Source organism: Genypterus blacodes, unplaced genomic scaffold, assembly GCF_046128005.1.
Source record: "Genypterus blacodes isolate CSIRO-AG114 ecotype Tasmania unplaced genomic scaffold, CSIRO-AGI_Gbla_v1 ptg000029l_1, whole genome shotgun sequence".
NCBI classification, from domain to species: Eukaryota; Metazoa; Chordata; class Actinopteri; order Ophidiiformes; family Ophidiidae; genus Genypterus; species Genypterus blacodes.
Window position 1 is genome coordinate 684,603 of NW_027466842.1, and position 15,272 is coordinate 699,874.

A 15,272-nucleotide genomic window follows, 5' to 3' on the forward strand; every position below is an offset into this window, starting at 1 on the left:
TACGGTACAGGCCGGATGGGATCAAGGCAAAAAAATCCTCTCTCCGCCAACGTAGCGTTTGTTAGCATGGCGCCCCGGCTAACGATTAGCTCTGTTGCACCGATTTGCGTCTATTTTTCTCCTTGAAGGCAGACTTTCACTGTCATGTCGTAGTCGCCTAGCACCATATCCGTTTGTGTGGCCCACCAGAGCTAGTAAAACCGGGACAACAGGGTACTAGTTTAGCCGCTATACCCGGAGAGAGAGAGAGAGGGGGGCTATGGCGTTGAATTATGGGGCTGCAAAGTTCCGTTATGTTTGTCAGGCTAGCTGCTGCCGAGTGTGTGTGTGTGTGTCAGACAACTCGTGTAGGTGAACAATGTAACAAGAGAAAGTAAAGATCAAACCCGACTTATCACCTGGAATACTATGCTTTTACGCAATGCATAAGACATGAGAGGCGACACACACTCTCTCTCCTGGGACCAGTGGCTCTACTTTGTTGTGAGTTTTCATTTTGTGGTTTGAGCTCAACCTGTCCCGTTATGTCACCGAGTTGCTACTTCGAAACCAGTCTAGTCTCTTGCTGTTCAGTCTGGAGAAAGTATAAAACAATATACATGTATCTGTAGTGGGGCTCTTTGTTAGTCCTACTTGTGTTCTGTTGGTTCCACACGCTGTAGAACTGGTGAGTAACACCAAACCCATTTTCTTGATTCATTGATTTGTCTATAATTGGGTCAATGCATTGATTTGTCTGTAAAATATCAAAGAATACTGACAAATAACTGTCCATAACAAGTTCCCCTGAGCCCAAGGTGACCTTGTTTAGTCTGACAATTAGATAGTCAGCAACCAAATGTAGTAGTATATTGGGAAAATACATACTTTTAAAGGCTGTACATTTAATTCTTATTATAAATGATCAGTGATGTGTTTTTAGTACATCTATTAAATGTCCTTTGATACTAAACTCTATTTTTATTTAAGTATACCACCCTAAATCCTGTACCAGTCTGGTTTTATTCCTTTCCAAGCCCGGATACAAAAGGTGACTAATCTGGTTGTATAGCATTAAGAAGTTGCATTTCCTGTGCTATGCTTTCAACCCCCGAATGGACAGCATCTGTTGCCTCTTTTGGATTATGAACGATTGTATCTTTGAAAAATGTATGGGTTGGAGGAGGTATTACACTCTCATCAGGGGTCTTACTGTGCTTAGAGCTGCTCAGACACCTCCCTGTGCCAAAGCTTTATAGTTCCCTGGTTTGCACTCACCTCCAGCTGTTCTCAGGATGCAACAGAAGTGCTCCAGCTGATGTGGAATTTGAATCAAGGCCCTTTTTTGGGGGGGGGGGGGGCGAGTATATGATTTCTTAGAAATGCTGCAGAGATTGCTCTTTCAACAGGTCTCCGTTTGAATGAAAGTTGGAAGATTACGCTGCTGTCAAGATTAGTCAGGGATTGAACACAATTCCCTGGTGCTGGGTTACAGTTCATGAAATATTAAGACAGTTTGGGGTAATCAGCACAGTTTATTCAGAACCAACAAGGCCCTGCTGAAACTCCAGGAATGACTAACGAGTTGTCTTGTGTGCTGACAAGTGACATGTTGACTAGACAGGATTAGCGCTTTTACAGAAGTGTTGCACGTTTCCGTGTTGTGCTCATAACAGATGCAGAAGATTTAGGTCGACGTGAGATCGATTAAATGCGACTGTCAAGTGTTGCTGTTAACTGAATGAATGTACCACTGTTCCTCCTGTCCTATAGTCAAAAATTACGCCTTCTGTATCTGTAAGAGTGTGGTTTCCTGACACCAAGAACATTTCTCATTCTGATGAAGGATGTGAGATGCATGCTCAGTCAACTGATAAGCAACAGTTGCACTAGCATCAACCCCGCATCTCAGCAGCAAACAAGACGAGGTAGTGGCAGACAGGACAATCAACATTCCAATAACAAATGGTCTCAATTCATCTTTAGAGTTCTTGTATTACTGAGTCCCCATTGAAATCGTTCTGGAGACATTTTAACTTTAATTTCTGAAAGCGCTTGCCGGATGTAATCATCTTGTTTGTTGTGTCTTCTTGTTGTTTCAGGTGACGACCTCGATGGTGCCATGTGAATGACCGAAGACCATGAAGCCCACGCACAAGCTGCTGTTCGTCCTGTGCCCCATGCTGGTCTTGGGCTTTATTTACTACTCCTCCGGGAAGCTACATATACACGTGTGGGGTCAGAAGACTCGTAAGTGACATCACCCGCTCTATCTGCGCATACATTTTTGTAATATTCAATTGTTCCCTGATCATCCATCTGCTGTCGGCAACTGACTTTATAACTAACGCATGTTTTAAACCCTTTCTTATTAAGAAACTCTGTTCCCTGTCTGTCTCTGTTTTCCTGTTTGCTCCTCTATTCTGACTGCCAGTTCACATTCCCTCTGCTGAACCATTAGGTCATGTGTGTCATGCTGTTCGTCGGTTTCTCAAACCTGCCTCTCTGTTATTATATTAGCCTGTCATTCACTTTACCAGACCTCCAGACATTAGGGGAGAACCTAATCAGGTTTCCTGCACATCCGGTGTTCGGTCTTCCTTTTTTTGTCGAATATTTTTATTGAAGAAAGCATTTGGCATGACAACGAGAATGCGATAATGAAACATTTTGGACATTGTTTTTTTCACACAGAGGGGAAGAAATGAGATGAGATGAGATGTGAATATACACATGTTAATTAGTGGAAAGAGGAACAGTGACAAAATGTCTGCTCAGATAACATCAATGCTGTAAGTCGGATGATATAGGTGCAGGTTTTTCACGATGATTCAGGATCAGGAACATGCATTCACACACTCCATCCTGGACCACCAGTAAAAGAAAATACCGCTTTAACAAGAATTATTTTATTTAGTGTTCAGAAAGGAATTTAAAAAAATCCCCCCCTTTAGTTTGACATAATTTGCAGATTTGTAAAATGAGAGAGTATTTACCAATTTTAATTTTGTCAAGCTGAAGAAAAATTATGGTGTTGCTACTTTTTATCAGCAACAATATCAGTGTGTAAAAATGAGAAAAAATAAAAAAAGAGTTCTTCTATTGATTAAAATGGCAACCCCTTTGGATCTGGAAATGAGGTTGGAGTGGTAGACCGGGCCGATCCACCAGCCCATGATGATCTCTGGGCTTAAGGGTGTTTATTCTTCTATTTCTGGTATTTAAAAGAAGATGTGAACACCGTTGTGTAGACACTGACAACCTTCTTTCTAGGCTCAGGTGTTAACTACAAATTTACTTAAGCCATAGCTAGAACAAAGCTTTGTAAGTCTGTATCTGTGTTATTCTCTCACATCCTGTTAATCACAAAGTAGTAGATGGAATTTTGCAATAGCACTTGTTAGCTTAGCTGAAAACGTCTATCCACTTTCTGCTTACAAACACCTCTGGCATGTTGGGGTGTTGGTTATGAGTCAGTGTGTTTCCATGTGGTGCTGGATATTCTGAACCTTTCTAAAGCCTCGCCTGACACAAGTAGTCACATGGTCTCTGGTTGTTTGTGTAGTGTTACTGTCAGAAGTGCTTCTTCAGTCCAGGCTTGTGGTTCAAGTTAGTGCTGAAACATTCATATTTAATTCACTCTTATCAACAATAACAACAATTTCAATACCCAGTCGACTGTTTTAGTCATTTATGCAGTAACAATGGCAAACATTCGGCTGTTAACACTTTCTTTAATGAATTTCTTTAATTAATACGAGTTGCTGCCCCTCTCTGTTCTGTGTCGATCTTTGTGTTTTGGGCTGTTGTTCATAGAAGGAAAGGTTGAGGAACTTCTGATCTTCTGACCACTTTTTGACATTTTTGTTTAGTTTGTTTGTTGGACTCTCTCCCTTTTCTTCCTCTTGCTCTTGTCTTCCCTGGGTCTGTTATGTCCATGATGTGTTATGTGACTGTCGTAATGATGGATTGATGTCATCTTGAAAAAAAAAAATCTCGACCTATGATGTCGTCTTAATAACAGTATTGATTTCATCTGAAACCCCAGGGCAATGCACTTTGTCGCTATTGCTTTGATTACATTTTCACCCAATGCACGTGTATCACTTATCCTCGCTCCCATTAGTTCCTTTTTTACAGAACTTTACTTTTTCCCCTCTCTGTGTTTCAAACAAACTCAAAATGTTTCATAACCGCATGCTTATTGTTATGTCGTATGCTTTCTTTAAAAAAAACCCCAAAACAGATTAATCATCAACTGCCCTCAAAACCGGAACCAGCTTGGACAAACTGCTGATGGAGGAGATAAAACTATCCTTGCATGGGTTCATGAAGTGACTATTACAAACCAGCAGAGGGGGTTAGAAGATTTCCCTTTAAGATGTGAAACTATTTTCACCCGCTGAGCCAAAACATTCTGTATGGCAGTCAGAAATGGATCCGCTAGTCATGAGTCACGCCTGTGTTACTTCTGCGGTGTATCTTTGGCCAAACAAAACAAAACCAGATTGACATTTTCTGTACAGTTAACCAGTGAAGATCAGAGAGGGGATTTGATTGAAATACATATTGGCCTTCTGCAGTGCAGCATTACCAGATGTTTAGATTGCCAGGGTTAGAGATAAGCATGTGGACAGTCTCCCCTGCTCTCAGCTAAGCCCTGCTGTGTCACTGAGAGGATCACATCTGAATAATCCCTCATCATCACTCAGCACTTTGTATGCTCAGGCTCCAGAGGTGAAATGGACAGAGGCACGTGCCCGGCTCACCCTTTACACCATTAAGAGCACCTTTATACATCTTTATGTTGTTTTTCCAATGGCTTAATGGAGCTGGAGTATGCTTTAACACAAGAAGGACCTATTAAACAGGCCTGGCCTTCAGAAGTCTGATCGCTCCACTAAATTGTATTAATGTGGATGATACTTGTAACTGTATGTAGGCTGTGACAGGAGCCAGTTTTCACTAGTGTACCCTGTCCCGTTTTGCCATTCAAGTCAGTTTTATTGATCGATGGAGGCGTATTTGAGCAATGACACAGTCCATGATCAGATCAGTGCTGAATAACAAATACTGTTTTTCCCCCAGTGGACCTTTGCCTGTTCCTCAGCCAAGGACAGTCAGCGTTTTCCCCCGTCGTTGTTTATGTTGGCTTACCTTAGGAACTGTTACCTCCAAGTGTCAACTTCACAACAGGTTCATATGACTGTTGTCATTCCTGTGGCAGCTGGAGAGGATGTTTGACTCTTGCAAAGCTGAGGTGATGAGGGGCCCCAGTCCACTTCACCGTTCTTTCAACAATAGACGTCTCCTTCTTTGCCTTCTCCTCCTTCTTTATCGAGCTCGCCCCACAAGCTAGTGCTCTTCGTTAACATGTCAATAAGTGCCGCGTCTGACACACACAAGTGCCTGTTAACTGCCACTTCTTTCTCTAAAAGAGTTTCTTCGTGCCATTTTCTAAAAGATGCATCTCTGTTTTTGTAAACACCTCACAGTATAATCAGTACTGCATGTAATGTTTCTGGTTCCTGTACTTAAATGAGTATACTGGTAGATTTATCCTGGTACACACTCACAAAATCTTATGGATGAGCCAAAAATGTACTCTAAACTCCACTTGACACCGGCCAATAATCGGCGTCACTTGCTGCAGTCTGGGGAAGGTGACCCTCAAAATACATTTCTAATATCAGCATATTGGAAAGGAAGGCCACCTCCACATTTACAATGCAAATTCCTGCGTAGCGTCTACTTTTTGACCGTTCCGTTTTTTTTACACACACACATCACATAGAAGGCAGTGTAGCGCTTTTATTCCATTCATCTGATGCGAAGAAAACACGTTTCTTGCCCCGGGTAGAATGGCGACATGCGTTTCCACCTGCAGCTGTGTGTCTCTCCTCCTCGCTCTGCTGAATATGCACAGGAGGGGGGAAATGCACTCAGCTCCTGCGAAATTTCAAAGCCAATTCGATTGATTGTATTAGCATCGACCTTGGGCGAGACAGAGGAGGGGGGGGAGGGAAGCCAGAGACAAGCGAAGGGAAGGAGACGAAGATGAAGTTAAAAAGACACAGGGACAGGGAAAATGCACTTCCTGACAGTTGCTACATGTGTGTGTTTTTAAAGCATGCATGTGTAGCTGTGTGCTGCTCATGTCCAGGCCAGGGGATCAATACAATTGAACAGCCGGCCAAAATTGCCCTAGATATAGATCAACACCTCTGGCCCCAGACAGGAAAACTGAACCTGGAAGAGTTACAAGACGGGATTTATTTATTACGGTTGTGTTCCATTGGCTCCCACATGTGCAACTAATAACTTGGCAAGTTTTGGTCAGACAAGTGACCTCTTGGTTGTAAGACAGATTAATAGCTCTTTTCCAACAGAGCACCTGCATACGGATGTGCTTTACCGAGCATGTGTTCAACCTGTGTTTGACCCATTCATTTCAGAAAGGGCTGCTGCCAAAGGTTCATCTCTGGCCATCACAGATCACTGATACTCACACTCTGCAGCTACACTTCCATACAAATCAGTGTTTAGTCGTAGAAACACGTTACATTCCGCTGAAGGTTGTTTCTGTCTGTTGCTGCTCTCCGTTCGTCCTCTCAAAGCCAAGTCGGATAACTCAGGATCTCCTTTTAATCTACTTCATCATGCCGATATTTGTGCTCTAATTCTTCTTTCTGCGTTGAGTTGACACTGAAGTCCATACTGTATTCTAGTTTAGTCGGTGAAAGTCATTTTGCTTTGAAGCTTTTAACGGTTTTCCAGCTACATCCTGTGTCTGTCATGCGTGTGTGTGTGTGTGTGTTTTCCCTGAGCCGATTGCCGGTAACTCTCTATTTCTTCTGTCTGTCTGAGTGCTTCTTTTCTTGGTTAACAGCTGACTGACTGCACACCTCTCCAGTGATGATGATGATGATGATCTCCTTATGTTGAATTGTCTTAACCCCCTTTGTTTTCAGAGTTTGATGCAGATTTGACACCTGTAGCCCTGACTAAAGGTGCTGAAGTGAAAAGAACTACAGGTAGAGGCTCTGAGACGCTGTGCATTATTGCTGGCTCGCGGTCACTGTTAACGGGGCGAATCTGGGATGCCGTGATTATTTTCATGGACTAGAAACCCCGCTAACACAACTGCAAAAGCTTTGTAATTTTTTTATCACTTTTATCAAGTGTTGTCCTCCATTTATCTAATTTTTGCGGGCATTTTTGTGAACTTGTGTGCTCCTTCATCCATTCAATCATTGTGGCTACATTTCAGAATACCTTAGCTATAATAATCACTAAAACACAGTAGGGGAACTCTGGAGCTAATTGTCCTCTTCATTGGGTTTCATGTTTTAATGGCGATATACTTTCATAAGTATGAGTCGGCCTTCAAATCAGGATTAATGCTACTAATCCGTCTTTTCCTCCGTCTCCGCTGCTATTGCTGACACTTGGGGTGTGCTTTGTTTTGCGTCCAGTGCTGCCATGACAGACTGACCTCAAGCAATGCTAACTGAGCCCTTTGTGTTTCAGAGTTGGAAGCAGACATCACCGTGGGACGAATAGTAGGCTCAGGTACAGCTGCAACCCCACAACCCCCCCGCGCCCCTCCCGCCCCCGCCCCCGCCCCTCTTCTCCACCTATCCTTGTGTTTCCTCTGAAACCCTGCAGCAGCTATATTTTGGGGTGGAATGCAATTGAAGCAGAATCTTCAAAACATCTCATTTTCAAAAAGTAGTCAGCGGCCTACTTTGTCATCCATAGAGTCATTCGTGGTTTTAGAAAGTTGTGTGTTTCGGTATGTAAGCACACAAATCAAATTTCAGTGTTGGATATGAGTGTAAAATGGTTACAGTGATGGAATACTGAATTTGATGCCCATTATTGTGATGTAGCTTCACACAATTCAGCTGTCAATCATTGCTGTGCTTCATTGCTTTTTGTCTGTTTCCTCCCATTATTGCCTTATTACCTGCCAGACCCCTGCAAGACTGCAGCTCACTGCTTATCTGACACAGTCACACTTTTAAGATAAGAAATAGGTTAACATAAATGAAATCCCATAAATCTACTGAAATCTACCATTGATCTTGTGATTTGCAAGACCTTAGACTGTAAATTCTTGTCCTTAGACACATCCTTACACAAAGTGTACTTGCTTATTCATTGAAAGCAGGACAGTGCGTGAAGTGTAGTGAGGAAGAACATCTGCTTGTTATCCTCCCATTGATCATATAAAGTGTGTGGTACAACAGTGCCCTCTGTTGTCTTGGACTGGTAAGAGCATTGCAGTGAAGCAGTCTGCAGGAGTTTCAGTGCTCACACACTGTAGTTCCAGAAGCCTATATTTGTGTTACTGGTAAGACCCCATTTCACCCAAGCTGTTGCCTCAGTTTGGCCCTCTGGCTACCACATGCTTCTGAACAGCACACGTGCACACACACACACGCTGCTATGACAACGCCCTGATCCTCCAGGGCAGTGCTTGGATTCCTCCCTAACCAGCCACCTTGCACTCCCATTATCCTTTCTCTGTATCTTTCTCCTCCAGCTCCCCTCTGATGACAAGATCTGCAAACCAGGGGATAATACACTCCTCTTCCTCTTTTCCACTCTGTTGTGCTAATGCAATCCTAACATTTTGCAAACAGATATTAATGTGAAATCTGTGTCACAAGTGTTTAACAGACACTTAAGTAACACTGTAATGTATTGGAGTGTTTCCATCATACAGAATACGTTGTCATTTGCCACTTTAATGTTCCGATCTGTCTAATCCATGGCCTTAAATGGATGCTTCAGGTGGCACCTAAGGGCTGCCTCTGGGTTCGTCCATAGCTGTTGCCTAACTTCTCCTCCTAACTTTATTTCAAACTCAACAGATTATTTTGGCTGGCTTTTCCCCTAACCTTGCTTGTCTGACTGTAAATCCTTCCTAAACTATGATGCTTTCTTTTTCTTTTGCCTTTGCTATTTCATTCCCCCTTTGAAACAAATGCACAGGCTGTTCACATGGCAAGACTCTTACAACTACAGCGACTGAGCTGATAGTTGACAATTTGTAAGATCTTAGCTTGGATGACCGCAACTGTTCCATCATTTTTGCTGCAATACGGGGATGCCATGTGTTGTCTGTGTGTATGACCTGCGGACCTGTGTGTTAACGGGTTTGTTCCTCTCTCTGCTTCTCTTCCTACTCTAGAGTATGATAAGCAGGGCTTTCTGCTGAAGCTGGACACAAAATTGTGAGTACACGTCTTCTCTTTAGTAGCAATTCATTATCATTTAGCGTGTGGGGCAATTGTACTTTGTTATATCTGGGGCAGTTTTAACTACACTAATTTGAGTTGACTATATGCTTTAAATAAACAATGTTTCACCGGAGTCGCATCAATAATCTGCTGGCAAACACACAGATGTGATTTGTGGTGTGAGTAATAAATAGTGAAGTTTGTGTGAACCCGAGATGCAGTTGGTCGGCTTGTCGGGGTGAGAACATGCAACACTGAGTCATTTCGCAGTTGTCAGTGTGTTTGTTGACGTGTGTGTGTGTGTGTGTGTATATCGCCAAATGGGTTTGACAGTCTCGCTCCAAACTGCCACGGCAAAGCACCTCTCCCCCGGGCCCCCTTTACCGTACGGGCTGTAATCGTAGGCTGCCATCACCACCCGGGCTCTCACAGGGCATGTCTGTCCACACCAAGCACACACACTGTAAGCACAATGTCAGCACACACTTTAAGGTGGTTTTCACATGGGCTGGAGTGTGTTGGCTTATACACCACTTTACATTATATCCACATCCATCACCTTCATTAATCGGATTGCATAATCGGAAAAAATTCATACAAAATTACAATCGTGTCTCTTACTAGTTTTTCAAGTCTTTTATAGACATGTGCTGTATTTTACGCCTTGTAGGAGTCGGGAACTGGTGTAAAAGTGCCCCCTGGAGGTTGTTCTCACCCACTCACCAGTCGGCGGGAGGAGCATTGTAGAGATTAAAGCGTTGCAGCATTGGTGACATGCAATATATGAAAGAAGAAGAGCTTTGAAATAGTGCACAGGCAGGTCCCGTTAAAAAAGCTGCCTCTACTGCAAGCTCTGGGTGATCGGCCTCACATAGAGCTCAGACCTGGGCCCCTCCCCCCTCCTCCCCCCTCCTCCCTCCCCCCGCCTGTTTATTTGAACTGGATTCACTGCGTACACCACATAATTAATGATTGTGCCAGTAATCGGGAGGTTCTAGGTTTAGGACTTGGCGGTGTGATTATTTAAACTAGGGCCTCCTGCTTTGTCTTGCCACACACAGGTGATGTGTGCCGAGTTGACCGAATTGATCGTCATTTCTCTTGTTTCTTGATGCATCTGTTCTATTCTGTGAATCTGCAGGCCACTAGATTTGAGATACAAGTATGGCAACCTCAGTGAAGGAGTGTGCAAGCCGGGCTTCGCCGCAGCCAAGATGACTACCATCTATCCCAAGTGAGTATCAGTCACGATTCTGACTTTTAATTTCGGTTTGTTTGCCGAAAAACTCCACACGCACATTTTATCAGGAGCTCTACAAACAAATCCTTTTCATTGCATGTCAACAAGAGGACAGGCAAATTTTTTGAGCTCCCAAAGATGCATGATGTCACTACTCAAGCCATCTTACCCTCCAGGGTTTTGACTCCGAAACAGAAGCTCCCACATTCCCGTGCAATCCTCCCTCAATTTCACTCATGTTTCTATCAAGCTCTTCCCCCCGCACAAAACTAAGACTGTGTTCTTGTGAGCTCTCGCTTACACAAAAGAATCTCTGTCCCTGAGTTAAAGGTCTCCAATCTTGCCCCTCTCATATCCTAGAGTCTTAGATGTTTTCTCTGTGAAGGACACAAACTTCCTGTCCATCTTGCCATGACTCATCACGAGCTTCCTGGTACACGGCCCAAACAGTACACAGAAAACCCTACAACCCCCTCTGATGTCATAAGCTCTTTTGATTCAGCTTGTGGCTCTTCTCGCCCTCCCTCCTGGGCTAAATCTTAAGGACATTGTCTCCAGCCGCAAAAGCTAATAGAGGGGTAATTTTCTGCATTATTGTACAGTCGGCAATGGCACTTTAATGTAATTTTTGACCCAAGGCCCTCATGGCTCATTTTCGCCTATTTCCATGAATACAGTATTTATTTGAACTGATTGATCTGTTGCCTCGAAGTGGCAGATTATAGTCTTACTTGAAAACAATGAGTACTATTTATATAGTTGTATAAACCTAATGACCTTTGAATGGGAAGACGATGCAAAGTGTGATATGCGGTATCATAGTTAAATGGAAGATACTGCGTGTCAAAACTAAGAAAGATGTTCTCAGGATTCTGTGTCACTGTGATACAACGTTACAACTAAACCGGAGGAATCTGAAGCATATGGCAGTAGTTTAACGTTGACCGACTCCCGTTGACCTATTTGGACTCTCATAAATAAACACAAACCGATCTTAAAAAGCCCCGCTGGTGGCTGCAAATTGCCGTGCGGCTTCACAAGAGCGACTAAGCAGTTTTGGGGGACCGCCCTCTTACCGCTCATAGAGGGTACGTGTTAACAATGTCCTCTCCCTCAATGACTTCCCTTAATCAGCCGCACGTGTCGGATCAAAGTTCTGTACAACACAGAACCCCCAATGGGAGGCCGCTGATTACAATCACCTTCGCCCCAGTCACACACAGGTCAATAAGCCCAAGTAATGCCACACCTGGTGTTTGTGTGTATGTGTGTGTGTGTGTGTGTGCGCGTTTGCTGGATGTGAGATTACGTGTGTATAGTGTGTCTTTGAACTTTAAAGAATGCGGTTGCGTTTTATTGTGCCATATGTGAAAGGGCATCGTATTTGTTGAATTGTTTTCTGTGTGTATGCGGCGAAAATTCAGTCGAGACTGTACAAAGGGTAACCAAGCCCTTAAGCAATACGCAGTAAAGAGGATTCCAATGTCTTTTGTTTTCTGTTCAGTCATTCCCTCATCAACCAAGCTCAGGGATTTAAGTCTCAAATCAGCTTCCATCCACAAGATTAATGTTTATCTTAAACATTCATGTTTTGTATAAATCGTGATCCGGCGCTCAACAGTTAAAGAAAAACGTCTTAACCTCTAGCAGTGAGGTCCTGTTGCTCTCTCTCTCTCGCTCTCTCTCTCTCTAATCATCTCCTGCTTCCTCTGTGTTTGTCTTCTCTGAAGCCCCTGCCCCGCAGAATCCAATTTATTTTCAACACCTCCCCTCCCCTCCACTCTACCCAAAACTGTTTGCATTGGAGCTCTAAATCAAGTGTTGGCAGTGAACTTGAGGCGGCACGGTTATGAAAATATGGCCCGTGAGAGATGGACCTAGCAAAGGAAGTGAGCACAATGCTTCCCACTCAGTTTTGGGAGCTCTCTCTTTTTATTTAAGAACAAGCTGCCCCCTTGTCTCCCCGCTTTGTCAGGATGTCTGTGACCGTCTGTTGGTGTGGGCTGTGTGACTTGTGCTGGTCCCATGATATTTATAGCTCCATGTGGCCCCTGAAGACTTGGGTTTAACGAAACACGATTTGTTATGGCAGGACAGGAGACTCGGAGCGTCTCTGCCTCTGCCGGGTGAAGTCTCTCCGCTCTCTCGTGCTTTACAGCAGAAGCACGATGACCATATCAAAGAGTGATTTTAGAGGCTTGGAATGGAGTCAAGGTTGAATCTTACCGGAAGCCCCCCACTCCCCCAAAACTCTCAGCCATGTTTGGTCATTGTTCCTCAGAGCTCTTCGTCTTTCTTGTAAAGCAATGGCAGTGTTATTGTCCAAGATGTCTGCTGAGAAACAAGAGAGAGTGGTTGTGCTTGTGTGTTCTCTCTTGATTCCGGTTGAAAATGCCTTCGTGAGTGCAATCGGTCAGAGGTGTAATTCATAGCCCCCGTTATGTGTGTGGCGGCCAATCGGAAGCCGTGCAGAAAAATGTAATAGGTATGTTGCTGGTGGTCTGGTTCCGGCTACTGAGATGATCTTCTGACTACCTCTGTGGCTGCCTTCCAGTATACACAAAAGAATACCTACCAGTATCAAGAGTTTTTCTTTTAAGACCCACACTATCCAGGATTGTTTGTGTTTGTGTGTGTGTCCTAACCATTTAGGACACACACAAAAACGCTCAAACTGCCATCAGTTTGAGCCTTGAACGTGTAAAAGTCTAACCGTGAGGCTCCGTGTCTGTTAAAGAGAGATAGCCAGACCAGCCATCTTTCTCCGCTCGTGTCCCCAGGCTTGACAGCAGGTCATAAAAACAGACATTCATCGTGCAGCCACACTTGCAGAAGCGGCACGTAGCCCAGCGCCTGGGTCGCAGGCGTGACTGGGAGGAAATGACTCCTTTTGATTTTAGAGCTGCACTTGTCAAAGAGAGACACAAACACATACACACAGGAAAAGGTGATGCCAAAAGTAACAGGTTGGGCGTTGAGAAACATTGATCACAGGCGTGTTTTGGAAAGTCAACTCATTGCCGTGTCATTGTGGCCACACAAGTTATTTTAAGTAGTCCAAGTAGTCTGTGTTATGCCATGTGCAAACCGGGTTTTCATATTTGAGATTCAAGCACACACACCATATGTTCAGTTCATGTCCCCTCCTGTACATATGGGCAAAACTGAATGACCGAAAATCTGAATCTGCATGCAAACTAGTGTCGGTGTATTGTCAGCTGAGATTGAGGCTTTTCCCCAGTTTATGGAGGTTATGTTGATGGGTTTGTTTCTGCTTCTTTCTATTTGAAAAACTTTATCCATCAATGTCTCAGTCCAGGGCATAATTCCACCATCAGTGCAGTCATTATAGGAATGATTGACAGCCCAGTATTACACACTCATAGGTTGTCAGTTACTAATTTATGTTAACGTTGCACTTTTTCCTGCTCTCTGACTCGGCTAATAACATGTTTCCACTTCGTTTCGTTGCAGGTTCAACAAGCTGGCTCCCATGTTTCTCGATCGGAACTTCAAACATCTTGCTGTTGTCAGCAATTACTTACCTCCTTTTGGGTTCAAAACACAAGGTAAACTATTTGACCGGTTGTACTGTACGTTGGCCTGTTCGGTGTTGTTGTGGTTTGCAAAGATAGCTTTTACATGACGAGAAGTGATCAGACCAAAGAAAAGTGTGAGGACTGCCAAGCTCCCCTCTCATCATCAGGCATCACTTGGCCTCAGATATGTGCTACACTTGATCGAACTTGTGAGACTTCAGACTGTCAACATCACCTGCAAAGACAACTTTAGACAACAGTCAAGTGCTCGCTGTCTTTTTTTGAAATACATCAAGTTGATTCCAAGGTTCTATCCCTTTTTTGTTTAGCATTTTGTTGTGCGGAAGGAAGGGAAGTATTAGCTTAGGACTTTTGGGGTCCCGGAGCAATGGCTCAGGATCATGGGACTCCGGTGGCTTTGTTCCAAATGCAGGTAAACTTAACAGCTGTCAAAGGTCTCGTCTTCAAAACTCCCAAATGTCACGTCACCACGCCTCCAAAGTTTAGACGCGCCCACAACACTTCAGAGTTAAAGCCGCACACATAATGCCATGGGAACTGCAGAGATAACATTAATGTGGCTTCAGTGGCATGTCCTATCACAAACTTTTCCAATACTCACAGGCTGAACAGAGTACAGTGAATGTTACCTTTGTGCTCTGGAAAAGCCCTCCACTATCATCCAGACACACACACGGTGTCAGAGAGGCTATCAAAGGAGCACGTACCCTGTGTGAGCGCTTACACCTGGTTTCTGTTTTCTCCACGGACTGCCATGGCAGCGGTGTTTCCCTTTTAACGTTACTCATGTGGAGAGATGATACGTGTGGATCTTGAATAGAATGCCACAAAGGATTCCAAATTGGGAACACGGGGCGGTGGGGGAAATAATTTTTACTTTTTTTATCCTGCCAAAGGGCATCTTGGGTACACCTTAACAATAGACTAGTGTGTTACTCAGAGTAAGCATATTTGGATTTGCGCTGATTTCAATCACGTGATGTACACATGACATTTAAAAAATATAATCGAAGGTTTATGGCGCGTGTCAATTTATATTCATTTTGATTTTGGATGGGTCTAGGAGTTAAGTGAACGGTTTAAGAATATCAATTGGCAACTGCTTTCTCTACACTCAATTGTCAGCACTTGATTATTGTGACCGTGAGGGTTATGTTAAGTCCTTCCCTAATGTACAATTTGTTAATAGAGACAATTGTACCTTAATGTTGACGTGGTATGAAGCGTTTCTATTTGCCTCTGCTT

At 43.7% G+C, this 15,272-nt stretch overlaps 1 protein-coding gene across 4 annotated transcripts in view; it reads left to right on the forward strand.

The window, feature by feature from the left end:
- st3gal3b (ST3 beta-galactoside alpha-2,3-sialyltransferase 3b) overlaps positions 1-15,272 on the forward strand; it is a 36,952-nt gene that overhangs the window by 689 nt on the left and 20,991 nt on the right. The window contains exons 2-8 of one of the 4 annotated variants that reach the window (XM_076144878.1): positions 1,753-1,907; positions 2,082-2,229; positions 6,951-7,013; positions 7,510-7,551; positions 9,179-9,221; positions 10,369-10,461; positions 13,942-14,036. In XM_076144878.1, coding sequence (XP_076000993.1) covers positions 2,121-2,229; positions 6,951-7,013; positions 7,510-7,551; positions 9,179-9,221; positions 10,369-10,461; positions 13,942-14,036 — 445 coding nt within the window. In that variant the 5' untranslated portion in view covers positions 1,753-1,907; positions 2,082-2,120. The remainder of the gene's footprint in view (positions 1-1,752; positions 1,908-2,081; positions 2,230-6,950; positions 7,014-7,509; positions 7,552-9,178; positions 9,222-10,368; positions 10,462-13,941; positions 14,037-15,272) is intronic. The other 3 variants (XM_076144877.1, XM_076144879.1, XM_076144880.1) reach the window with 3 other exon arrangements.